The 27227-nt window shown below is 42.6% G+C and overlaps 1 protein-coding gene across 1 annotated transcript; it reads right to left on the bottom strand.

Moving 5' to 3' along the window:
• Nucleotides 1–10793: 10793 nt before the first annotated feature.
• Nucleotides 10794–18765, bottom strand: LOC103773141 (chromosome unknown open reading frame, human C2orf71). The gene is made up of 2 exons (XM_008940497.1): nt 14975–18765; nt 10794–10923 (listed from the first exon to the last, which is right to left on the bottom strand). Exons 1-2 carry the CDS (start codon nt 18763–18765, stop codon nt 10794–10796), a joined length of 3921 nt encoding a protein of 1306 aa, XP_008938745.1.
• Nucleotides 18766–27227: the final 8462 nt, after the last annotated feature.

Consider the following 27227-nt stretch of genomic DNA (forward strand, 5'->3'; position numbering starts at 1 on the left):
TGAAAAAAGAAATAGTAATCAGCAGCAGAGGAGGGCACGAATTCAAGACCCAAATACAAAAAACAATGACTTGCAGATAGCTAATAACCAAACAGGTCCTAGACCTCTTCATTTTCCAGAAGACTGGCAAAATGTGCCTAGGTTAGTTTATGATGAGAATAGAGACTTGGAACTTCACTGTGCTGTTGGGCTGAATCGTTACCTAGTAACTTTTATAGTAGACACAGGGCCTCAAATTTCGACACTAAAAGCTGACGAAGCTGTACTTTGTGGTATTGCTTTGCCTTCAAACCCATATATGTAAGTGGCGCATTTGGCAATTTTGCATTATAACAGACAGCCAAATTTCTTTTGCATCTGCCAGGCGAAGAACAACCTGTTCATGTCAGGATGCTCGTGGACAATTCCTTACAATTTATTAGGGATGGATGTCCTTAAAGGCTGAGCGTGGCGAGATGAAAAGGGTGGTTGCTGGACCTTTGGTACATCTACACCTAAAGTAAGGTTGCTACATTGTGCCCCATGTTTGCCACAAAGCAAGATAACTAATGTGAAGCAACATTCCATTCCACTTGTGGCTAAAGAGGGTATCAAAGAAGTGATTTCCAGTCTGAGACAAAGGGGTATTATTGTACCCCGTCATTCACCATGTAACTCCCCAATTTGGCCCGTGAGAAAACCAAATGGTAAATGAAGAATGACAGTGGATTTCCAGAAATTGAATGCCAATACGGAGGTACTTACAGGTGCTGTACCTAACATTGCTGATTTGGTCTTAGAAATTCAGGAAGCAGCCCATCCCATGCTGGCTTCTTTAGATGTGAAGGATATGTTTTTTCAGGTCCCAACTGATCCTGAAGATCAAAAATATTTCTTTACTTGGGATGGAGTGCAGTATACTTTCACAGGACTACCTCAAGGATATAAACACTCACACTGGCTCATCATGCACTTGCACATGAATTGGAAAATATTCCCGAAACTAAGAATAATTCTAAAGTGAAGGTCTCTCAGTACATAGATGATGTGTTGATGGGGGTAAAAGTGAGGAAGAGGTAAAGGTAGTCTATGATGCTATAATTAGACATTTGGCAGACATACAAACAGAAACCACAGAAGAGAAAAGGCAACCCCCATCCCAAGAGGTGAAATTTCTAGGGATAAAGTGGAGAGGGGGAACCCGGAATATTCCTCCTGATACTTTGTCCCATCTGAATCAAATAAAAATACCATCCAACAAAAAAGAACTGCAAGAGATATTAGGAACTTTACAATATTGGAGAAAACATATTCCGGATTTCTCTGTCGCAGCCCATCCTCTTTATGATCTGTTGAAAAAGAATTGTTACTGGGAATGGGATACATCCCATAATGAAGCCCTAAAGCTATTATTATTGGAAGCAGAAACTTTTCAGACTCTGGGGCCACTCCACCCAGAAGACCCAATAATAATAGAATGAGGTTTCTCAGTTAGTGCCTTGTCATATCACTTTTGGCAACGGGGACCTAGTGGGGTTACCCGACCCATTGGCTTTTATTCACAATCCTTTAAAGATTTGGAGAAATGATATTCTGCTCTGGAGAAAGGACTGTTGACACTGTTCACGGCACTAAAAGAGGTTAGTAAAATTGTCAAAAAGCAAAAGGTAATTTTACAGGGCCCTTTCAAAGTGGTCAACCAAGTGCTGTCTGGGACAGCTCCTCCAGAGGGAATATCCCAAAAGGGGGCGATCAGAAAATGGTACAGTCAAATGGAATTCTATTCTAACCTTTTTGGGCTTGAGGAAGGTCCAGATAAACAATTGAAAATACAAGAGCAAATTGCATCTACCAACGAAGAAGATCTAATAATGAAAACGCCTGGTCTTATTAAAGAGGCCCTGGAATACAAGAGTGAAATGGCTAATGCCTGGTTTACTGATGCTTCTGCCCAAAGAGAGGGGAAAATTAGGAAATTTAAATCTGCTGCAGTTAAACTCTCCATGGGTGAGCAGCTGATAAACCAAGGTGAAGGCAGTGCCCAGATAGGCGAATTAGACACGGTCCTTAATGTTTTTGAGAAGGAGAAAGCCTCAGAGAATCCTGTGTGTATTTATACCTGTGTATATTTATACTGACTATATATACCTGTATATATTTGTACGCGACAGCTTGGGAACCAGCTGCTGAAGTCTCTCTCTCACGTGAAGGGAGGGGGGCTGCACTGAGGTGGCTATTTTCATCCTTGTTAAATAGTGATGATAGGAATAAAAGTGGTTGCATTCCTACCAAATCTTTGACAGCTGACACTGAATCCTGATACTGTGATACTGCCTTTGATACAGGCAGAGGTGAGAAAACCACTCTGGTTAAAATTAGATTTGACCCGAACCTTTAAGCCTCTGCTCTGCCTTGGTATCTTTAGCTGAAAAAAAACTTTGGCCAACAAACTGCCCCTGTGTATCCTTAAACACCCACCCCCTCAACCCCCCAGTAGGTTTTGAATGCAACTGGCAGTGGTGAAGGAGCTTGTAAAGCCTCTGGCTGGGCTCATAGCTGTGCCCTGGATCGAGGAAGCATGAGCTGCTTTCACAACCATTTAGCACGTTTCACCTCTGCTGCATTTGAGGGCAGAAAGCAAAAACTCTTTGGAGACTCCAGTGAAGGCTGCAGGTCTGCCACCACCCGCTGCTGGGTTCTGGAGAGGGTGCACGTGCCCAGTGGCCAGCACTGCAGTTAAGGTCTGGCTCTCGGGCACAGCCTGAAAGTTCATGTCCCTTGTGATTCAGCTGCTGCTCTGGCTTCCTCTACAGACACATGGACATCCATGCACACGTGTCTATGCGTGGAGACACCTCCTCTACACAACAGTCCTCCTCTGGGTGTACTGTCAGTGGATATGATATATTAGGCTGTGAAACTGCTCAGTGCTGACACACTTCTGTCAGTGCAAGTATTTGAATAGTAGTACATGTTACTTCAAGATAGGAAATTTGCCATACTAATAAGATGACTTTCATACGGATATAATTGTGCCAGAACCAGGATCTCTATTGCTTTGACTGCCATATTATTCTGGCAGTTTTTATTTTCAGTATCATCCAAGGCAAACAAAACGTGTTCCCATTTCCACAGGGAACAGCCATGCTCCACCTGCATCAGCCTGATAGGTGCCTTTGCAGGCTGGACCTCTGCGGTGGTGGGACCTCACTGCACAGCCTGGCAGCTGCTGGCAGGCACTGCTGTTCCCTTCTCCAGGGATCCTGCAATTAATACTCCATTCAATGGTAATGGTAACAGCACATCCCTCTTCTGGTCCTGCCCAGGGCTGATAGTAGTTCACATTTCATACTTGTAGGAAGATATTTTTCTTCTTTTCAAGATTACAGATTGCTCAAGTCCCAGTAAGCATTGGCCTAAAATCTTCCTCAGTGCACTTCTGATAAGGAATAAATATGTCCCACCACATCTATTCCTCACTGGCTCTCCCCTCCTCTTCCTTTTTTGCCATGGCTTCTTTGTGTCATCTGCTGCTGTTGACTATTTGGCATTACAACGGTGCCATTTGGTGGTGTTCAGTAACAGGACAAGGAATAAAGGGTATAAGCTAGAACACAGGAAGTCCCACCTCAACATGAGGAGGCACTTCTTTGCTGTGAGGGTGACTGAGCTCTGGAACAGGCTCCCCAGAGAGATTGTGGAGTCTCCTCTGGAGACTTTCAAAGCCCACCTGGATGCGTTTCTGTGTAACCTGCCCTAGGTGACCCTGCTTTGGCAGCGGGGTTGGACTAGGTGTTCTCTAGACGTCCCTTCCAACCCCTAACATTCTATGATTCTATGGTTTATTTACATGTTCGGGGGACAATGTGCCCAAAAGGCCCCGTATAGAGCAAAGATTTCTAACTAGGTGTATTCCATGCTCACAACAGACCTGAACGAAGAAAACTTGGCCCAAATCCCAAAGCTTTGCACATTTGCTATCTGAGTCATTTCTGGCTTGTAGCTGTTTTCCATCACAATTTTACATATAAGAAGAGGAAACCTATTTCACTGAGAGAAGATGCACTGCTTTTGAAAAGGCACATATATGTCTGTCTACCCAGGATGTTTACCCAGGACAAGAGTCAAGTAGTGTTGTTTGTAACTTGTTTGCAGAAGGACGAGTTGACCCTGAGGCCAACAACAGGTGAGAAGGATTTCTCAAATCTATTTTTACGCCAGCCTGGGTGCCATTCAGCCCAGAGCTATGTGATAATTTACTGCTGTGGGCCAGCCCTTGCCAGCATAATGAATTCCTGCCTAGCTGGAACGAGCACTTCTGGGTTTGGCTCTGACTCTAGGTGGACTGTGTGATCATTGACAGTGCTGCCTTTTTAAAAATTATTTAACTGTTCCATTTTGTAATAATTTGAATCTTTTAGACTTACTTTTTAATTTGTAGCTGCCATTATTCCTCTGCCTTAGGGAAAAAAGCACTTCACAGCTCAGTGCAAACTTTAACATTTTGACAGCAAGACTGCATGGTAGCTAGTTTCTGATGATAGAAGAGAATGCATGTGTGAAGTGTTAATTAAGCTTTCTGAAGGGAAAAAAAAAATATTTTTTATGCAGTTGCATGTGTTTGCTTAGCTATAGGTCTAATCCTGGCTTAGTAAAGCCCAGGCAGGGCAGGGAAGAACAGTCTGTAAGCTTATAGGGTTGCCATTGCCAGCACAGTGAATGAGTCTTTTTGGGTTTTCCTTGGAGATAAAGTCAGGGAAATGAACTGCTTGTTTACCCTCTTCCCCACCCCAATAATCTCTCAAATCTTAATATATCATCATAAAGGCAGTGCAACTTTACACCTACCTGTACACCCGCTGTTTGAAGGGTGGCATTTTTTTCTCTCCTTAAAGTCAATGATCTTTCATACCAGAAACATTTCTTAGTCTTCAAACATGGCAATAAACAAATGTGGATGATGCATGGTCTTCCAGATGATGCTTTGAAGTACTGTGAAGTGCCTGGCTTACAAAACATTTAGATATAGCTTGGGTCTTGGAACAATTTTATGCAAATTTAGGAGGAAAAGAAAACTTGGGATAGAAAATTTGAAATAATTTGGTCCATTGCTAGCTTTCTGCTTACCTTTTTGCAGGACTGGCTTGTCATCACCAAATGGGTGGGTGGCAGGTAGATGGGCCCAGTGCTGTTGCTTTGTACTTTTGGAGCATATCCATCTCCTGGGAGGCATCATCTGAAGAATAGAGAAGCTCACAAAAGTCCTAGTCTCCTTTTTGCTGCAAGGACTCTAAATTAAACCTACCAAAGGAGTCTCAAAGTTATTAGTACACTGTTTATTTAAAGAAGTACTTTTCTATTTTTGACAGTTTGTAAACAACCTATGAAGAGGTTACAACAAGCTTCATTGTGTGTTTGGAGTACACAGGCTGCAGAGCCACTGTTGCAGTCCTCATGCTCTGATGTTTCCCATGCCTTATTTTTCTGTGGAAAAACATAATCCAGCTATTTGGCTGTCAAGGAAACTCTCTGGGGCTGGAAATGGGAAATGGTGGACTTGCCTGGGCTAGCAGAGCTCAGAGATGCAGTACATGCTTTCTCCTTCTCTTGGTTGTTGGTAGGATAAATAATTCTGAAGTACTGAGTTTTTCAACATGAAGAATGTAGTACTTTTTTTTTTTTTCCCCAATTGCCCATAGTGTTTTCTAGATTGTTTCTTTATTTTGAACCTTAGAGGTACCCTGTTACCAGCTCTTATTAATATGCTGTATGAACTGATATGAAATTTGTTAGAGACTCAGAATTAGATAACTGCTTACCAGGTGTCCTGTGTCTTGCTAGCTGAGGTAATAAGAGCTGTGTGACAGCAGTGCATCCCTGGTGCTCCCTGTCCCCCGCCTTAGCCACATGAAAAACTCTGCTATGGAAACCTACTTGTATGCCAGACCTCTTACAATTAATGCATATATGTATATGCCTGTGTTTTCTCTGAAAGATGAAAGGATCTGCGTGGATATCAGGTTATTGATAAAAAGAAAACTTAAAAAAAGTATAGAAAGATGTATTGCCTTGTGCCCTGGTTGTCCATATTAAGACTATTTACAAGCAAAGAGATGCAAAGCTTTGAAGTGGAGGAAAACATTAAGAAGAAAAAAAAAAAAGTAAAGCCATTTTGTTGTACTGGCAGATTTAATTTCCAGTTTGGACATAAGAGATATCGAACTAAATATAGTTATAAGAGAGAGTAAGGCTGCAAGATGGAAATTGCTCTGTTAGATTGACTTCTTAGAGGCCTGTTTAAAAGTCAAGCTGCTAGGGAATTTCTTGGTTTAGTTTTTCTCTGTAGTCATCCTGGCCTTGCTGTATATCTTTGTGTGTCTGCTGGAATGTCTGAAAAGTTTTATTCACAGCTTTACAATTACTGCTCTGGGGATTGACAGGGTTTTGTTAGCATCCTTAGGCTTCAGCTTTGCTTCATTCATGTACTAAAGACTCAATGGTTCAGTAGCAGTAATAATAAATGAAGGGCAGCCCATAACATTTTGAAAGGTTTCAGTTTCTCTTTAATTGCTCTATAATCAACTCATCTATGCCTCAGGAAAACTTTATAAAGCAGGAGAGATTCATATGAAGTAAGATAGGCTTATCACCCTTTTCTCCCTTAAAATACCCTTGATAAAGGGCATACTCTATACAGTCTAACTTCAGAAATCCTCACAGGGTTACTTAACAAAGAGTTGTATGTTAGTATTATAAAAAAAAAGAGTATGATGAGGAAAGGTAAGAGGCTAGATTTTGAAATTCAGAGTATCAGTGAAGTGGAGAGCCATTAGGGGCAGTGAGGGCTGCAGATAATTTTATGCTAGCAGTGGTGGAACAGGATAGATACAGAGTGGGCATATGTGAGATGAATGGAAATGGGATCAGAGGGATGATGTGGTCCTGGGTCTTGATCAGCTTGTCCTGCCAAATATTTGCTGTCTGTAACTTCACGTCTTTTTTTGTTTTTGTTTTTGTTTTTGACATTAATATTTTCATTATTTATCAAAAAATCGCAATGGGCAAGAAATACAAACTTGAGATCTTTGCCCCTGATTTTCAGATGATCCAATCAATATACAGTTGTAAGTGTGTATTAACCTTCACCTTTACCTGAGGACAACATGGAAGTGAGCCCCTAATCCATACTGCAGGCATGATAAAACTTCCAGGAAGGTTTTGATCTCAGTTTGAAGTTCATACCTGCAACATGCATCTCTACATGCTGTAGTCATGATGGGGCTGAGTATATTTGATGCAGAAGGATTAATGATTTGCTAATCTAGAAGGATTTCTCTTTGGGAGATGTTGGCATCTCCTTATTGATCAGACATGACAGTAAGAGTAGTTTCCTTTATCTCTGTGCTGTGATTTCTTTCCTTCCTATAGCAAAGAGGGTAACTTCTCAGAATTTTCCTCTTAATAATAAAATTTCAGAAATTATTATGAAACGCCTTGGGTGTTAAGAGGTGTGGCTTTGCAAACACTGTGTAGTACATTGGTTTTACTGATAACCTGTATAGCATTTTCAATCATATTGCTAATATCTGAGCTAATTCTTGAAGTCAGAGCAACCGGAGTGTGGATGGTGTTTTGGTGTTCTAGTCATCTTCAGACGCTGAGGGTATGAAACGACAAGTCCCTTAAAGGTTTGAGATTTGAGCAGTGTCCCTGGAAGCAAGGGCAGCTGCCAGCTTGTTAAAGGTCTGCAGATAAAGCGCAGCACGGAGCTATTAACTGCTGCTTTTGCAGCTATGAAGCTCTGGCTGGAAAACTGATCCTGCTTCAATCTGTGCCCAGCCTGCCTGCAATAAGACTCCCCTGCGGCGGGTGAGCTCTGGTTTTAACCCTTAGCACAAAACCACTACCCCTGCTCGAGTTAGCTGTGGCTGTACATCGAGCTCTGCTGAACTGAGTACAAAACTGCTGGGTAGCTTGAGCTTAAATCAGGGCAGCGGAAGGGTGGAAGCCCAGCTGACCTATACTCTGGTCTGCCAGCATCCAGGCTGCAGCTTGTAGCCTACAACAGATGTATTTGCTTAATAGAAATGCACGCAAAATTAATTGATGTACCAGTGGAACACAAAAACAGGACCAACTTGTGCTGGGGTGGAGAAGAAGGAAGCAAATGGGACTTTTTATAGCTCAGGGCAGTAGGGTGTTAAGGAAGGAATAAGCAGTTTAATATTGGGCTAAGATTTAAGCTGGTTGTGTACAGAATGTAAGAGAGATCAAACTCATACCTTGCATATAAAAACTCTGATTTATTTACATCAGTAAAAAAATTAATCTTAAAGTTGCTTATGGTTTTATAAAACAATTGTACTTCATAAATGTTGCATTCATGAAAAATGGAAGCATTGTCAAAGAACCCTGTTTTATGTATATATATATAAAAGTGGTGAACCAAACTATCATTTTATGCATGCTATAGGTAATCTTATGCTGGCAATACAAATTGAGGGTATACAGTTTATTTGCAAGAGTCCTGTACGTTAACTGTACTGAAGAGAATCCGTTAGTTATATGCGGTCATGAGTTCATGTTACAAAATGGTAGATCATCCTTGGAGAAGCTGTTCCTTGAATACAATGCTCAGTGTGCTGCAGCATCAGAATTCTTCAGCAGCTGCAGTGTTTAGGTGGGGTTGTGTTTCCAGTGAGCCTCCTGATGAACACAGTCTTAGTTGTAGCTAGGAGAGATGCGGTGGCTGGATGCCAGGTCATGTACCACATCTTCAGGGGAGCCTTGTTTTTGGGGAAAGATGCTTTGGCTGGCTCCATGTCCAGCTAGCACTTATGTGAGGAGATTTCCAGCTTGACTTGTTGAAGTGTTGCTCCATGTGCTGCTGTAACTCGTGCACCACAGAAATTGGTTCTTTGGGGATATAAATAAATACTCTTTCTTATCTCTCATAATGGATGCTGGGAAATTTCAGCATGAAACCATAAAGAGATAAAATGATTGTAGTAGCTGAGCGGAAGCTCCCACTCTGTTACATTTCCATCTCCAAAGCTACATTGAGGCATGCAAAGAGCAGTTTTTCTGCTGCCACGTTTCTGGTTTGTTTCTATTCTGGGTGGTTACTGCCAGCAGAACAGACAAACCCAGAGTGCGTGCAAAAATGTATTTGTGTTTTTATGCAGTTGGGAGGGAACTATACTTCTGATCAGGCAAAGTCTGAGCTGCAGATTTTCCCCTGCTGGCAACCTTTACAGTATCTCCACGGTGATTTTCCAGCTTGATAGGGGATGGTGCATCTGCCTGTGTGTGACAAGGTGGAGCTGTTGACATCACCTAGTTGTCCTCTATGGGTATGGCTGCTCTGCCACCTCAAGCTCACAAACCCCTGACAATCCAAAGCATCTATTCACTGTGAGCTACTTCTTTATATTCAACCCCCTACCTTAAAAATAATTAAGGTTTCCTTGTGACTGTGGCATAAAATGGCACTGAACTTATTGAGGGATGGTAGTGATTAAGGCACTAGACTAAAACTCAGGAGTTCAGTATCCAAAGGGGTCTCCTGTACAGCATAAGATGAGCCTCAGTTCCCCTATCATGAAGGGGGGCAAGAAGGGTTAAAAATCCTGTGTGAAGGTAAAGTGCCCAGATACCATCATCATGAAAACTGTAGGAAAAATTTAAAAATAGGACTACAAATGGCTTTTTCTGGATCTTGTTCTGTACTAAAGCTGTATATGAAAATACGTCAAACTAAATTAATTAAAATGACAATAATTAAAAGCTGCATCTTAATTGTGATGATAAGTTAGTTAGGTGAGCAAGATCCAGAAAGTTCTGAAATTGTATTCCAGTGAGTGGTTGTTGTAAAAGTCTAGGATTAATTGTCTGTAAATAACTTGTGTTTTTATTAGCAAGAATCTGTCTAGACTCTCAGCAAAATTACAATAAATCTCAAACTGTAAATCAGAAAGAATATAAACCTGTTTCAGGAAGAACAGGATTCTCTATGGTATTCTTTTGCAAGATTATTTTTCTCTTCCTTTTTTTTTTTTAAAAAAAAATTACATGTCCTTAGGTGCCTCAGGATTTATAATGTTGTTTGATTGGGCTATTACAAAGCTATTCTAATCAGGATTAAGCCTTGTACCCTGGAAACTAGAGGTGATGAGATTACATGATTATCAAAGGTGATTTAGAAGATCAGAGTCTTTTTGAGGGAATAAGACTCCTAATTTTATTCCTTTAAAAGGGGTTATTTTGTTTCAACTTGTATTAGACCTTATTTTCTTTCTGCAAGTTGATAGATAACCAGTGTAAAGATGTGGCTTTGCTCAAGCCATTGATGTTTTTGCAGTAATAATCAACTGGATCAGGATTTTACCTTCCCCTTGGAACTGTTATCATTAGCCACTTTTTACAAAACTGAAACTGTGTAAATAAATAACATGACAAAAATGGTAATTTCTGATAGCTTTTGAACTCCTTTAGCTAAACAGTGAAACAAAGGACTTGGCTACAGGTCTGTCTTTACCAAAGACTTGGACTCACCCAGCTCCAAAATGTTCCTTTTGCTCATTGTAGATTTTTGAATTAAACCATGAAATGCAATCCAAAGGAGAAGCAGCTGGCTACTGCTCTGCTAATATCTCATTAATTTGTTTGGGCTGGTTTGGGGTTTTAGATGCAATGCCATCATATCTTTTCCTTGTGAGAAAAAAAGCCACGTTTTGGATGCTTGAGTAAGGCTGCTTGCTCCCTCCAGGGCCTCTGGCCGTGCTCTTGCCTTGCCTTCACGGGTGCTGCTGCTGTCAGTCCCTCTGCAGCCCCTGGCCCACCACATAGAGCTCGGGGTGGGAAGTGGATCTGTTGGGCTCTTTGATTTCAGGACCACCAGGGCTGTTCCAGGAGTCACCTGCTTTCCTGGGGCTCTCCTCCAAGCTGCAGAAGGGAAGATGCTCAAGTTAAGAGGCTAATGAATCGTGACTTTTTACAATGGCGCCGCTTAGCCACGTTAACCCCTGAAGCACAACTGCTGCACAATACTGCCTCGTTCCCTCTCCCCTCCTGTGGGCATGGTCTTTATGTGCACCATCCAGACTTTATTCTTGTGATGCCAAATGCACTGTGCTGTCCTCTCCCAAAACTCTCTTGGAAAGCAAACCTTCTGTATGTTTAATGGGAGATCTGTGTGAATCTGGGTTCATTTTTAGACAGAGGCAGATCAGAGTGAAAACCTTTGTTCCAGACTGCTGGATGAAAGTTCTTACTTCTGTTACACATCCACTTAACATGGTTACAGTGATTCCCAAATACACCAACTGACTGTGGGATGGGTATTCAGGTGGTATAAATCTGCCACTCTGGAGACAAGAGAACTGAGACAGAGAAAGTGGAAATTATGTTCCTGGGGTTGCACTGGCAATCTTCAGCAGCACTGGGACTTTATGAATCAAGATTGATTATAGCAGTGGAGCTAGTCATGAATATCTCATGTCAGGGGCCTTTGTGGTGAAAAGTGCCCTGTGTTGCTGGAACTAATTAGAATGGTTTAAGCTCAACATGGGGAAATATTCCAGAGTTATCTGGGAATCATTACTGTATTTTAAGTACATAAACTGCTAAACTGAATTAGCATTCAACTACAGACAGGCTGTTATGTACCTATTCTGGCTGCTAGGACTTTAATGATTTGAACTGCTGAATGAAGAGATTTGTGATACAGGACCAGTCATGAAACTAATGCAGATTCAAATATCTCCCAACTGCAGAAAGTCTCACTTGGGCTACTTGCTTTGGGTTTGATTCAGTCAAATCCATTCTCTTGAACAATATCTTAAAAGCAATAGCATTTAATCTCTCTCTGCTCTACCTCCTGGGAGATTAGCAATCTCAATGAAATATTATTTCGTTTAACTGCATACCCAGAAATTCTATTACAGATTAACAGGATTTCTATGAGCAGAGCAATTGTACATGCTATGCCTTGATAAGATGCCAGTAACTGCTGATTGTTGTCAAATGACCAAGCTTGGAAACAGAAGAGTTAGCTCAGTCTATCCATTCACAGGCTGTCCAAATGGGAACCAGCTGTACTGACTTGAGCACTGGAACCTGAATCTCAAAGTCTTGCCCAGGTACCCTAAGAGTAAACACAAAAGCTCTAGCCCTAGTTAGGGCTAATGATGTTTTAAGTTCTGATGTTCCTTAGAGCACGGGATAGCCAGAAGACATGCTTGGGAAAGGAACATTTTTTGCCTTCTGCAGGAGCAGTGAGTGTGCAGGAGACATAAAAATCTGCACACAAACCCTGATATTTAATGCCTGGAAATGCTAGATAGCAAAATGAGGTGCAAGTCACTTCTTTTTTTTGGTGTTTCTGTTAAAATGGGGTGGGTGGGAGAGGGGACTCATCTGCCTGATCAAGAACATGTTGCTTGTACAAGCTCCTGCCAGATTATCTTTAGCAATCTACTTTTCAGCAAGTAGATGTTTTAACTGAGCCTGGAAAAAGTGGAGGGATATATCCTGGAGTTTGGGAACATGGGAGAAATTGGCTAACTCACTGATTTTTCAAAATGTTTTACCTATAACAGAGTGATGCTATTGCAGGTTTGAGTCTGTGTCCTCTCCCTCCAGTGACTAGTGCTTGAAGCTGCTAATAACACACAAACCCTCCCAGAAAAAGAGAGGATATCATGATCTTTGGAGTGGGAAGGTAAAGAAAGGGAGGTAATGAAGGAAAAGGAGACTGGCAGCCGGGTGGGAATAAATAGCCTGTGAATTTGAGACCAGATGCAAAGATGGCCTGAATGAGGAGGTTTAAGCATACAACCTCTAGCTGAGAGAGACATTTTGAAATTTCCCTCCATCAGCTGAATGAATTGCAAACCAGAGGAAGCCCTGGATGCTTATGAACTTGAAGGAGACAGACAGATCAGAGTGTGGTGGTTTGTCTGTTATGGCATCTGCTATAAGAGCAGAGGTCAGCATCTGTGCCTGGGGATGTAATGCTCACAGCTGGGGCAACTGCTTTGGTCCTCAGTGGGAGGAGATGACCAGCAGTGATGTGAGATGATGATTTGCTGTGATATTGTATTAGGTCATTCAATGCAAATTCTGTAAAACTTTACTTCAGGCGGCTTATTTTAAGTGTAAGGAAACAAACAGTACCATATTGCATCTTAAATAAGTGCATGTGGTAATTAATAGGCTAAATTTCCCTTTTGCTTATATTGATTTAAATTTGGACTAACTCAGCAGGATTACTTTTGATGTATATATACCATTTGTATAAATGGTAAACTGGATTTGGCTCAGGATATAATTTGTTCTTCCAAAATGTTGTATATCATAACATTAGGATATATAATTTTTTCATAAAAGGGGTGATTTTATTTACAGAGTTTTTTTTTTCTTTATATTACTCTCTATGCTCTGACAGACTACAATAGAAAGATAATACACCCCACTGAAGCATAAATTAGCTAACAATGTATAATAGATTGCTTTTAAAACTGATGTATAATACTGTCAGGACTCTTGTCTTGCAAAGTTTCTGCTAGCAGGCACTGGAGTAGACAAAGTTGACTTCCCACAGAACATAACAACAGAAACCACAACAATGTAGAGGACTTTTTAGGAAATCTTCAGGTTTCAGAATATAATGCAATGTTAGCACTGGGAATGCAAAAGGTTTGCATTTCCTAGTGTTATTTGCATGTTTTGTTCTGAGTGTTCCTCCACTATCAAGTGTAGGAAACTTGGTCCTTGCTCTCTCTGGGGCAGGAATGCCTGCAGGCCTGGGGCCAGCATCCACGGCTCTCCCTGCACTTGCAGCACACCCAACGCTCACGCGCTTAAAAATGCAATTTTATCTCCTGTTATGGTTGCTCTTGGTCTGGCAATCCCCTGCTCATGGGGACAATTCTTGTGATTTCAGTTCTGTGGCAAGAGTAAAAATACTCCTCACATGAAAAAAGGTTTCCTGGGAAGGGTCTTAATCCTCTTGCGTAGCTTAAAGCTTAATGGATTTAAACATCCTAAGATGCTAAGAAACTAGAATAACAACACTTTGTACTTCCAGGCTGTTACACTGAGCTTTGAGCCTTTCTAAAGTCCAATTTACGTTTCCTGGCTGGTTTTGTGATTTTTATTTTTATTTTTTTTTAAATTCTTTTTTAAGTGATAGAGAAAATGTAAAGCTAAGCCCAGATTTCTTAAAAGTGGCCACCAGTGGTTGCAGACATGGAATTTGGTATGTGTTGATGCTGCTTCAGTTTCTTTAAACCAATTTTTTCAGAGCAGTGAATCTCCAGTAGCTGTGGGAGGTTTTTCCACCTTGAAAACTGGGCTTAGGCTGTAGACCCATCACAAGTGAAATCAGCACCTGGATCTGAAAGCCCACATGGGAAGCTCAAAATTTCCAGCTATGACTGCATCCAAACAGATCCTTGCCTGCTCTATCTGTTCATCATTATTGGCAGCTGATTTGGAACACTGTAATACAGATTTCAGCCGAACAGTTTACTGGCTTAAAGGCTGGTGTTAGGAACAGTACCTCTCCTCTTGGTCCAAGCCTACCTTCTCATGGTTATTTTAAGATGTTTATAACCTGAGGGTTACTTCAGAGCTTTTAAGAATTGAATGTGGTTGTCCTTTGCCTTCACACAAATAAAGGGAGTTCTGTGCTATGAAACCAACACAGAATTTTCCCTGAGGTGCCTGTCACGGCAAATGTATAAGCATAAGGCTTGAACAAACCAAGGAAAGTTAACTCTTCCCTTTATTCAGACTGGTAGTCTACTGAAATCTGGGAGAAGGGAACAGAATCTTTCAGTTGGAAAGGACCTACAATGATACCTTTGTCCAGCCATCTGTCCCGAACAGGGTACTTTGCTGGGAAATCTCAATGACATGCAATTCCCATCAGGAGTTCAGAAAGCCAACACATTCACTGCTATGCTTCCATCTAAAGTGGGAAGTTTCTTACCTTGCTTGGTGAAGTGCGGGTTCACTGCCAGACGTTACAGGAGCTGGAAAACGAAACTGGACTCCGGGTCGGCGGTCAGAGAGACTTCTCCTCACGAATGGCTGAGGATTGGCTGCACTCAGGGACAGCTTCCTGGCCCGCTCTCCGGGCTGCCGGAAAAGCAAACTGCTCCTTAGGGAGAGCGGTGAAGCTTCGGGCTGGCTGGTGACCTCTGCAGAATGTTGGGTGGGTACCACTGGAGATCTGGCTTCGAATAAGGAAGAGGTGGCCGGGCAAAATATTGAACGGACATTGCTGGCCCTCTTGGAGGAGGAGAGCTGGTGTTCATCCCCAGCATCCAGCCCAGCTCTCGACCCCTTGTAGGAGCGGGACGGGGAGGCTGGTGGGGAGGGGGCAATGAAGAATGGAGGAGGGCTTGCATCTCGACGCTGGGCCGGGGAGCCCAGTGGGCGGTGAGGCGTTGGTGAGTTTTGCTTGTGCCCTGTTGGAGGGCTGAGTGGTTTTCGTTGGGGTGGTGGAGAGGGAAGCTTCTTCTGCAAGGGTGGGCTGGGCACCCTGGGGCTAGAGGGGGGACTGGGTTTCCTCTGCATGGTGGGCGAGCTTGGTTGTGGGTTGCTAAAGGCCTGCAAAGAGTGCCTGTGGTGTGCTGAGGGGCTGACAAGCTGCTTCTCAGTTGGTGGAGAGGAAGGAGTTGTTCTCACTGGGGAGACTCTCCTGGCAAACGCTGAGCCTTTGTCGTTTCTCCTGAGCGCATCGGGAGAACCGTGCTTCTGGGGTTGCACTGGGGTCACAGGTGAATTGGGGTCTTTGCTCTCTGAGCTGTTGCTGTGTGGTTTTGAAACCCCACTGGGATTTTGAAGAGGAATGATTTTATGGGTTTGCTTGTACAAATCCGCAGCCTCTTTTCTCTGGGTTGCCAATATCTCCTCCTGGCTAGGGATGTGCACGTTGGTAGGGTTCAGCTCCAGAGAGTACATCTGCAGTGACTCGTCCCCGGCTCCGGTGTTCCTTAGACCTTTATTACCAATTGCGCTGGGGCCACTCATATTTTTACTTGGCAGTAAGTCCATGGACTGAAGGGAGGCTTTCATTTTTGGGGAAACTCGTGATCTCTTAGTAGCATGAAATTCTGTTTTGGCAGGCTTTTTGGCATCTTCCAAAGAGTTTCCTTCTATTCTTGCAGTTTCTTCAGGCTGAGGTAAGTCAAAAGAAGTGTCCATTAACATTTCAGGTGGTGGTGGTGGCAGGTTCTCAATGTCTTCATCAGACTCTTCCTCTGTGTCCTTCTCGATTAATTCTGCAGCTGGTGCAGGAGGAAAGGCATTTGGAAAGCTGGAAGAAACTCCATCGGTGTTTGAAGAGCTTGTGTCTTCTACTGGTGAAATACGATGCTTAAGATTTAAAGGTGCCAGGCCTCTCTGAAAGGGAATGGTGGGTGGCATGACTGGAAGTCCAAATTTTCTGATGCACTTTATTGGTCCTAAAGATCTTAAAGGTGCAGCTTTTACAAGATCATCAGTAGGACTGAATGTTTCAATAAGTTTTTTGACAGTCTGTCTAGGGGCACAGCTGCTGCCACTGAGCATTTGTGCTCCAGGAGGCTCCTTTTCTTTGTCTCCTGATGTCTCCTGGGTGGGCAGAGTAGTTTTTAAAGGCTTCCTTCCTCTTTTTTCATCCAGCTGATGGGTAGGATTTTGATCAACCATGAATAAAGGGACTTTATCTTGGTTAGGCAGGATGCTGAAATTTTTCGAGAGGCATGCCTTCAGTTTGGTAGAGGACCTAGATGTAATTTGGTCATCCTGCAAATAAGGTGCTGCCCTTGACTTCCAAAGTTCCAGGTTGTTATCTGTATCCTTCTTTCCATAAAACATTTCCAGTCTTTTGCTGAGCTCTTTTTGAGTTCTCTGAAGCTCTAGGAGGGTTGGGTCCTCTGCCTGACTTCTGAGGGACTCCTCTGACCTGGACCGATGTTGTTTCCTGAAGGTTTTCTGGCTGCCTGTTGCTGTTCTGGGCCTTGTTTTTAGGACTGCTCTTCCACTGTCATCCTCTATCCATTCTTTACGCCTGCATTTAGCTGGGACGAACTTGATTTTTTCACTGATGGCATCTTTCATCTTCAGAATAATTTCCTCTGTCTCTACATTCTCTGTCCTCTTGATGGACTGCCTTTGTGTGTTATCGGTGACTGCAGGTAAAGACAGGGACCTCCCTGGCAAAGCATCCTTCCCAACTTCTGATAAACTTGTGTTGTCGTCATCCTCCCCCAGGGTGCTCCCTTCATCGTCGTCATCATCATCATCATCATCATCATCATCATCAGGAAAATCTGTAGATTCACAGATTTTTAAATGTTCACCTTCCTGAGTAGATTCAGACTGGAAAGAGTTATAGGAATGTCTTTTGCTCAAGCTTGCATATTGAGGCATGGTAGAAATGCCTCCTGGTACACCACCTTGACAAGAAGTCACTTCCTTACTCTGCGTGGATGAATAAAATATATCTTTAAAGTGCTTTTCAAGTGCACAGTCATGGGATGTCGCTGTGCCTGGTGGCACTGTCCCATCACTCACGTGCTCTGCTGTTCCGGTACGCTTTTGGGACAAATGTCCGTGTGCACAGGAATCACAGCTTGCTTGTCCTCCATGATGGCTGAGAGCACTGAACTCTTTGAGGGATTCATTGTCCACACCAATGCCACTGTCCTCAGAGTAAAGAGTCCTATCGTCACCGTGGGACTGAGAGGGTCCCACTGTTGAGGCTTCAAGCAGCTTTACTGTTAGTAGCAGGCGCTCATCAAAGCTTTGCTTTGCTTTCAGTTTTCCTTCCAAGTTGCTTGCAGCAGAGTGCAGGTAGCTGCATGTCTCCTGGAGGGCGTTGGAGGTGAGGCAGGTCAGTGTTCCACTCACCAACTGCATTTTATTGACCGTGTACTGCAGTAGCTGTTGCAGAAGATCAGGGTGCTCCTTCATGTCGCCTTTTTCTGCTGGCCATGCCAGGTTCCCACCTACGTCTTTGAGAAGATTTTCCCCATCATTAGCAATTTCTTCCAAGAGCTGGTTGATCTCATCAAAGCGAAGCACGAGGAAGCTCACCATCTGCTGTAGGAAGAGCTGAGTTTGGGTAGCCTGGCTGGCCATGTGAAGTATAGTTTCATACTTGGAGAGGTTGGGGTTTAAGTAGGCATACGCGCTCTGGTGAGCCTTAACAAGCAGTTCTGGGAAATCTACTTTTTTCTCCGTCTCGTACAGGGCCAAAATGGATTTCTCTTTAATTTTGCTAGGTCGACCTTGCTTTGCCAGCTTATGACTTTTTTGCTTTTTTCCTTTCTTTGGGATTTGCTTTGGATTGCTTTCATTCTTGTCATCCCAAATGAAAGCTGATGCTTCTGATTCACAGGAGCTTTGCTTTCTGATCTGTATGGCCTCAGTGAGGTGTTTTTGAGATTCAATTAGTTCAGACATAACAATTTCAGCATCTGTGGCTGTCCTCTCAGTTTTCTTTTCTCCCCTGGAAATCTGGGGATCAGAATGAGCCTTGGGAGATAACTGCAAATTATAATTTTTGTCCTCCTCTGATACTTTATCCTCTTTTTCTTGCAGGTAGTCTTTCCTCTGGATGCCATATTGGTGGAATTCATCAGCATTGTAGCAAGATGAACCTTTAACCAGCAGAGGGATTCCTTTATCTTCTGGATCAATACGCAAAATACTTTTGGGTTTATTCAAAGCCTTAAACCCACTTCTTGCAATAGTATTCGCAATCTCACTGTGAGAAGGTGTGCAGCCCATCCTTTCTCAGTCTTTGACTCTATTTTTGATTAAAAATCCAGCTGAACTAGGGAAAACACAACAAAGAATCACACTCACTGTTTCATCCTGAACTGCAGACGGGCCTGTTTCTCATGAATTTTCCATCATGATCCCAGTTTTGTTGTCAGTTTTCATTGTTGTTTGCCTTGAAATCTCACGTGCTTACTGCCCAGGATCTGCTCTTGACGTTGTGCGCTGTTCCATTGTACATTCTGATACAGGTTTTCTTCTTCAGTTCAAAAAAGGTGTGTGAAAGCTCTGCTGGATTAAGAAGAGTTGTGTGCCTCACTTCTGTCTTGACAGATGTCCACTTCAAGTAAGATTTTAAGCTCATTAGGCTAAGCAGGCACCAGCCAGTCAGCACTCATGTTGTATTTATAGAGGCATTTTTTTTTTCTACACTATATTGGGAGGCAAAAGGACTTGGTACCTCTGTCTCCTTTTTTCCCTTGTTACAAAAACATAACATACAACTGAATGCAGAGATGCAATGGAACAGGCTGTATTTTGAAGCCTGTTTAGAAGGGAAACCATTTGAACAGGTGTGTAAATACCACTCGCAATTCCTTAACCAAGAGAAAGGTGACCTTGGCCAAGTATGGACCCACTGGAGAGTACAAGACACAGAAGCAAATAGATTAGAGCGATTGTTAGACTTCTGCCTTGAGGGTCTTCAAATTTTTTCCCTACTTCCAAATGACAAGATGTTTACTTTTCCATTGTAAGACATCCAAACAAGATTTTTGATATTTTTTTTTCCCCTTTTCCCCTCAGATGATCATCCCTGGAAAGTATTTTTTTCTCTTCCAGGTAGCTTCCCAACCTGAAACTCCAAACTGCACAATAACAGTATTTGTAGAACAAGTTTTGCATATGCTGTTAAGATGGTATCTGTATCTTATGGATTTAAATTCTAGAATTTCAGATTTTAAACAAAGAAATGAAAATTCTTTTTTTTTTTCCTTCCCCTGAGTGTCTTGGAATAAAATGTTAAGTCACAAAAGTTACTTTCTTACCTTTATTTCTTGTTCATCAGCCAGGGCTTAGTGCTATTAAATGTCAGACTTTATGAGTTAAAACTCTAAGAAAAAAAAGCCAACAAATTAAAAATGTAGACCTATTTCTGAAAAAAAAAATAAAAAATCCACCAAGACAAAACAAACATCTTCTCCCCCCCTCAAAAAAACAAAAAACACCCCAAAAAACCCAAACAAACAAACAAACAAAACCACAAAAAACAAACAAGCAAACAAAAAAAAAAACCCAAACAAACCAAAAAACCCCCAACCTGTTGCTTGAATCACTTCTGAGGTCAGGACAGAATAATACCACTCTGAAAGAGAAATTAAAGAAGCTAAAGTAAAGTAAGAATTGGATGAGGCAGAAGATATTTATATCTTTTCTAATTATTTTTGAAGGGCAGTATGTGAATAAGAGTGATAATAGAAATCACCCCAAAATTTCCCTCTTCATTACTCAGGCTGGCCTAAATGGATTTCTCTTTTAACTTCCAGATGCAACTTTTCTACTGAAGGTGGCTATTTGTTTGCACAGTGTTGCAAAGATTACAGACATACCGTGGCCAACTCTGATGCTGGCTAGAAGCCCACTGCTTCTCTCTAGCAATGTGATTTCTGACTGTGTGCTCACAGGTATCTCGTCCTATTCCCAAAAATCTTTGCATGCTGCCAAGCCTATAAAACATTCTCAGACTTTAGATAACTGCCTACATGGCTCATTCCTTGGTGCTGGCGTGCAATAGCTGAATATCTGCATGGAATGTCATTATTCTCTGTAGCTTTATTGTTCAGTGCCTTTAGTATAATGATGTGTTTTGGTTTACAATGCTACTGTTTGCAGAATGCAAATGGAGAAAGGAAACAGTTGGTCATGTTCAAGAACATGCCCTAGTGTACTCACTGACTTGAGCGATTTTACAAGTACCTCAGATGAACACAAAACTATGTTTGAGGAACAGACCCTAGGAAAGCACCAAAAATAACATAATTAAGGACTAAAGGAGGCTTTGCCTTGCATGTGGGCTGTGGGTAAATTGCCTTTCCTCTTCGTATACTTTCTCCCTACTGTTAAAACTGGCAGTATTGTTATTTTGAGGGAGCTGCCTGGTCACGTAGCATTCCTCAAGGGAAGAACTTAAAAAGTTCAAACCTTGTCAGACATAGCTGGTGCAACTGATAACAACCAAAGGCTAATCTGAAAGTGGCATTGTAAGTGCCCTAGAGAAGACAAGGATAAGGCCTAAACCTGAACAGAGATGTGCAGTACTTGGACCTCAGAGGTGTTGCCAGTGGCATGAACCACAGGATAGATTTTAGGGCCTTATAAAGGAGGAGTCAGATGATTAAAAAGTGTATGAAACTTCAGTGTGAAACTAGTAACATGAGCTTAAAAATTAAGGAAACAATGAAAATGATAACAAGGGGCTGCCTTTGAGAGGTTGCAGCCTTTAAAGGGGAATATGCATAAATGCTAGTATCTGCTCTTCAAAGTAGAAGGTTTGTAGTTGTGGATAACTTCTAGGGAAACAATTTCTGCTCACTGAGGAATTAGAGTTTGAGTAATAACAATCTTTAACCACTATTTTACTGTGAAAGAAAACTGAGTATGCGAGGTTCTGGTGGATGAAAGGCTGGAGGTGAGCCAGTGATGTGCACTCATGGCCCAGAAGGCCAACCAGTACCTCCGAGTCCTTCTCTGCAGGGCTGCTCTCAACCCCCTCATACCTCAGCCTGTATTGATACCAGGGGTTGGCCTGACGCAGGTTCAGCACCTTGCACTGGGCCTTGTTGAACATCATGAGGTTCACATAGGCCCACTTCTCAAGCTTGTCCAGGCCCCACTGGATGGCATCCTGTCCCTCAGATGTTTCAACTGCACCACTCAGCAGAAAAAAACTGCTCCTTTTTAATTCAGCTTCTCCTGTAGAGTAGACACTGTTCTGGGAGATGGAGCAGATTCTCTCCTTTCTGTAATCACTAACAGAAATAAAGCTTCATCTCATTTTCCCTGTGGAAACATGTTGACAATGGTAAGGAATAGGAATGTAATCGTTTGAAGTACATCTAGTTGCAAAGAATTAAATTAAACCAGTGAGTCTATAGGGAGCCTTTATTAGTGGTGATGGTGTAAGTGAAAGACAAATTTTATCTTGACTCTGAGTCAAGGACAAACTTTTCAGAACTATCTCTCTGAAGCACACAGAATCACAGAATGATTTTGGTTGGAAGAGACCTTTAAGATCATGGAGTCCAACTGTTAAGCCAGCGCTACCAGGTCACCACTAAACCACGTCCCTCAGAACCACATCTACACAGCTTTTAAATCTCTCCAGGGGATGGTGACTCCACCACTTCCCTGGGCAATCTGTCCCAGGGCTTGACAGGAAAGAAATTTTCCCTAATATCCAACCTAAACCTCCCCTGGAGCAACTTGAGGCCATTTTGTCTTGTCATATTGCTTGTTCCTTGGGAGGAGAGACTGACCCCCACCTCACTACGACCTCCTTTCAGGGAGCAGTAGAGCATGAGGTCTCCCCTGAGCCTCCTTTTCTCCAGGCTAAATAATTCCAGTTGCCTCAGCTGCTCCTTATAAGACTTGTGCTTTAGATCCTAGATGCTCCAGGGACTCTTTGAAGAGGTTTTGAATTGCTGTAGTCTGTCTGTCCATCCACTCGTGTGCTGGGGAGATGCCAGGAACACCCAGTTTTGTCCTTATAGGGGGCTCTGTGCTGCAGGATTTACCTCTCCCAAACACTCACTCATACCTTTTCTTTTATATTTTAAACATGTTAAAAATTTCTAACTTCTAAGTAAATTGCTTCAGGCCAGTTGCATGAGACAATAAACAGAAACTCAGTGCTTTCAAAAACCTCTACTATAAAAACAGCTTTTTTTTTTTTTCTTTTTTTTTCAAACAGCAGCAGGACAAGAAAAAACAGTTGTTGAAAACAGGTAGGAAACTGGTTTCCTCCTCCCGCAAAAATACTTTGTAAAGAAATAAGCAGAGGAAGAAATATAAACAGAAAAATAAGAGAGTCAGTCGGGGGGGGGGGGTTATCCAGCAGTAGTTTTGTGAAATATATTTACATTTGTCTATTGTTTTTGGAATGTGTATTTTGGTCATTCAGTCATAGCTTCTCTTTCCTAAGAAATCCATGGGTATTTAAAAGCTTGCTATCTATTGTAACTAATACATTCACTGCTGGTTTTAATGGTTAAGACAGTGACTGCCAAAAGGCAAGAGCTAGAACCAAGAACTGTGTAAAACAGCATAAAGCTTTAAGTATAGATTTGCAGAGGCATGCAAATCTAGAAAATTAAAAGGGAACCACCCTATTAGCCTAGGCAGTGGTTACATAAGTTCTCACAAGTGGGAGCAGGTTTGTTGCTGTGGAGCAACTTCAAGAAAAGCAAGTTTCTGTCAGGTGAGGGACTGGCAATTTAACAGGCAGGCAGTGGATTCTGTCATTCCTGGTGGAAGGTGGTAGTGTTGATTTGAGATCTAGAAGTGGGGTCCAGGTGATCTGTATTCCTGTAAAATATCCCAAGACACTCTAGAAAAGAGTACAGTTATTTAACCTCATGCCTCTTCCAGTTCCCAGTGGGTTCCCTCAACTAAAGCTTTTTAGTGTTCCTCTGAAAGCTGAGATTGACACAGCATTCCTCCTGGCTTCCTCTTGCAGTGTCTCAAACCACAATGTGTGCACTGATGGCTGTGTGAAACCGCGTTGGAGGAGCTGAATAGCTCCTGGTGAAGTGCTGAGCTTGAGGCTGTGGATCCAGAAGCAGTGGAAGTGTTCTGAGGAGCTGGGAGTTGGCACACCTAGCAGAAACTGGAAAGGGCTCTTTATATGGTGGGGCACTGCTGATGCTTGGAGGCAGGAAAGTGGTGTGTCCCGTGGGAAATAATGGGCAGGGCTGGAAAGAGTGACAATGACCAGTAGCCTTTTTTTAGTAGGAGAGAAATGTCCTGACCGTGGGTGGATACACAGCTTCCTTATTTCACATCCAGCTCTGAGGATAGCTCCTGGAGTATCCATTGTCTTTTGGACATGCTTGCTGTCCCAAAGCAGCGCTGAAAGAGGTATGTAAGCATGCTCACTTTCAGAACCTCTCTGCTGCCCTAATCCTTGCTCAAGTGGCTCTACTTGAAACTGCAATATCTTCCAAAGCCATTGAAATGATCCTTTTCCTCTGACATGTGAATTTGTGAGGATGAAGGAACTGGTTAGTAATGCCCTACGTGATTTCTGCCCAATGGAGAAACAACATGTGAAATAGTATTTTAGTTAAAGCCAGCTTGGTGGTCACAACCATTGTTTACCCATCTTCCTCCCAAAGTGGTCAGAGCTGCTGCAGCCCATTGTTTTGAGTTCTCCAGGTGCTCAGCAACTTTACCGCCCATGGCAGCATTTGAATGAGTCAGACAGGATAGACTGAACAGACTTTTATTTAGACTCATATCCTGGCACATAGGAGTGCCTGAAAAAGATATTATGAAAAGGTACAGAATTGACGTTTAAAGATGATTTTTATTTTTTTTTAAATTCCATTACAGGTCCCAGGTGTGGAACTCAGGACAGGCAGGATTTTTTTCAGGCAATGATGTGCAGTCTCCTTTGCAGTTACAATACTAAGTCACAGGATTCTCTCTGAGCTAAAATGTTTGGGGTTTTGCCTTTACTGCTCCAACCAGAAAGAAGTTCTAAAACCTCAGATACTTTGTTAGGTGCTTACTTTCATTTTCTGCCATGAAAATATTCACACACTGTGTTATCCTTATAGTCAGCATTACCTTTGAATTCACACACCATTCTCCACGGTTTATGGCAGATGGCAACCATACCCTCTGTCTCAGCTTTCATTCTGTTGCCATTAAACAAGCCATGCTCTGGTACCCTTCTAAAATAGACTGTTCTTTTCCTTGGCTGCGCTAGCAGATCACCTTTGGTCCTGCTGGGTTGGCCACCTCTCACTGAAGAAGGGTGGTCAGAACTGTGTGCAGTTTCCCAAGGAGATGGCAGAACCTGCTAGCATGAACACTTTCCTGCCACGGCTCTCCAGTTATGCATCTAAGATAAGTGTTTACTTCTTATGCCATAGCATGACATTGATAATGATGCTTCTTGTGTAGCTATTAACTACAGTCATGCCTTTCTCTTCCTCAGTCACTTTCATATGATGATCCTGTATATCAGTCTTATTAGTTCATTCCCTTTTATCAGTATTTATTTTTTTGTCTCATCAATTTGCTGGTTCTTTTTCCTGCCAAACTCATTACAGGAAAATATGAAACAAAGATGAGTTCCAAGTGTAATACCTCAGGATGTCTTTGGTAACCTATCTCAGCCTAGTACTTTCCATTCAAGTCTACTCAACACTGTTTCCCTTTGGGCTTGCACTTCATCTCCACTTCTCCAGAACTGCTAATAGTTTCCATTTCATGCACTTCACTAAAGTCCATTATTCAGTATCATCCATAAAACATTTCCTTTGCCCAGGACATCAAGCATCTCAAAAAGACAGGCATCAACTGCCGATACAAAGCTTAGATGCATGTCTTTGGCTATACTTCAGACTCTTTTTCTAAAGTACCCTTGAGGTGAAAATAGCAGCCTGCATTTTCCTGGAAGTATGAAACATTTCTAAGACATGGAAGAGTTATCTCAGCTTTTCTCAAGCCATCTGTTTTTTGTGTTTACTATCACAACTGCAGCTCCATGTTCCACTCCTTTCAGTTTTTCAAGTCTCTGGGACCTGAGAGCACTTGCAGCTTTTGACTTTTGCAGTACAATTTGCAGTGTACAATTTGCATCTACATTACTCTCTTTTTTAGAGTCACTTTACAGTTTTCATTCTCATTGTCTTCTCCACCCCCCTTACTATTATCACTGGAAAAAAAAAAAAACCAACAAAAAACTGATTATGAGCATCAGTTATGTTTATTTAGTAGTGAACCATATCGAGCATAAAAATACAGCAGGACTTGTCTTGCGTTTTTATCCAGACCAAATACTCCTCAAGTAGCCTGGGCTCAAGCCAAAATCAAATGGGTTTACCACTACATGGATTTCTTAGAAATTACCAATCTTTGGATCTGGATCCTTATTAGGTTTATAGCACTGGATAAGCACCCCCTGAGAAGCCTTCTTGGATGTTGCTCATTTCATTCCTTCAGCTGGTTACTAAGATAACTGGGAAGTCCAGATTTCTGAGTCCTGTGCTTAAGCCTATGAGTGATTAGGTGTGACCCCAAGCAAGTGGCTGTTGTAGTATAAACACTTTATGGCATTGTGCATTCATGAATACATGGCATCTAAACCCCTGGGTTAAGAAGCATTGTGTTGCTGTCTCTCTTTGCTCCCATCTTCTCCTCCTGCCCATATCTCCTATAGGTAATTGTCTCCAATTATGTGAGCAGTGTGTAGCATTGGGATTATTTCCTTGCTCATCCACAGACCAAAGCTGCCTGATCTGCAGTTCTCTGGCTTTTAATTTTCCTTGGCTTTATGTCTCTGTGCTGGTCAGGGCCATCACTGCTGGGGTACAGCTGTTGTGTGACTCTGGGCAGGTGCAGGGGACTGAGCAGAAAGATCCTGTCATCCTGGCTGGTTTCCAGGCCTGTCTGCACGCAGGGTCAACAAAGGTTTGTAGTCACATTTGGTTCAAATGCATCTCCAACCTGTATTTAAGGTGGGTATACTTAGAAATGTCTCCTGTGATCACCAGGGGCTGTGACACAAGTGCCTGTGTGCCTTCCTTTAGGAGAAAAAAAAAAAAGTGGTGGATGTGATCTTTAAGCCCAGGAGGCCAACTGGATCCTGAGTTACATCAAAAGGAGTATGGTCAGCAGGTCCAGAGTGGGGATTCTGCCCCTTTGCTCTACTTTGATAAGACCCTGCCTGGAGTATTGTGTCCAGCTCTGGAGTCCTCAGCACAGTAAAGACATGAACCTGTTGGAGTAGGTCCAGAGAAGGGCAATGAAAATGATCAGGGGGCTGGAACTCCTCTCCTATGACCAGAGGTTGAGAGTTAGGATTGTTCAGCCTGGAGAAGAAAAGGTTCTGGGGAGACCATATCACGGTCTTTCAGCTCTTGAAGGAGGCCTGTGAGAAAGATGGGACAGTCTTTTTATCAGGGCCTCTTGCTACAGGACAAGCGGTGTAGGTTTTAAACTAAAAGCGGGGAGATTTAGCCTGGATCTAAAGAAGACACGACATGCAATGTGGGTGGTGAAAGAGCGGCCCCGTTTGCCCAGAGAGGTGGTAGACGCCCCGTCCCTGGAGCCACTCAAGGTCAGGCTGGTCGGGGCTCTGAGCAGCACGATGCAGGTGTCCCGGCTCGCTGCAGGGCAGTTGAACTACATGGCCTTTAAATGTCTCTCCCGACTCACAGCACCCCACAAGACGCGGCCCCCCCGCC

This window comes from Merops nubicus, unplaced genomic scaffold, assembly GCF_000691845.1.
Source record: "Merops nubicus isolate BGI_N331 unplaced genomic scaffold, ASM69184v1 scaffold15085, whole genome shotgun sequence".
Classification (NCBI taxonomy): domain Eukaryota; kingdom Metazoa; phylum Chordata; class Aves; order Coraciiformes; family Meropidae; genus Merops; species Merops nubicus.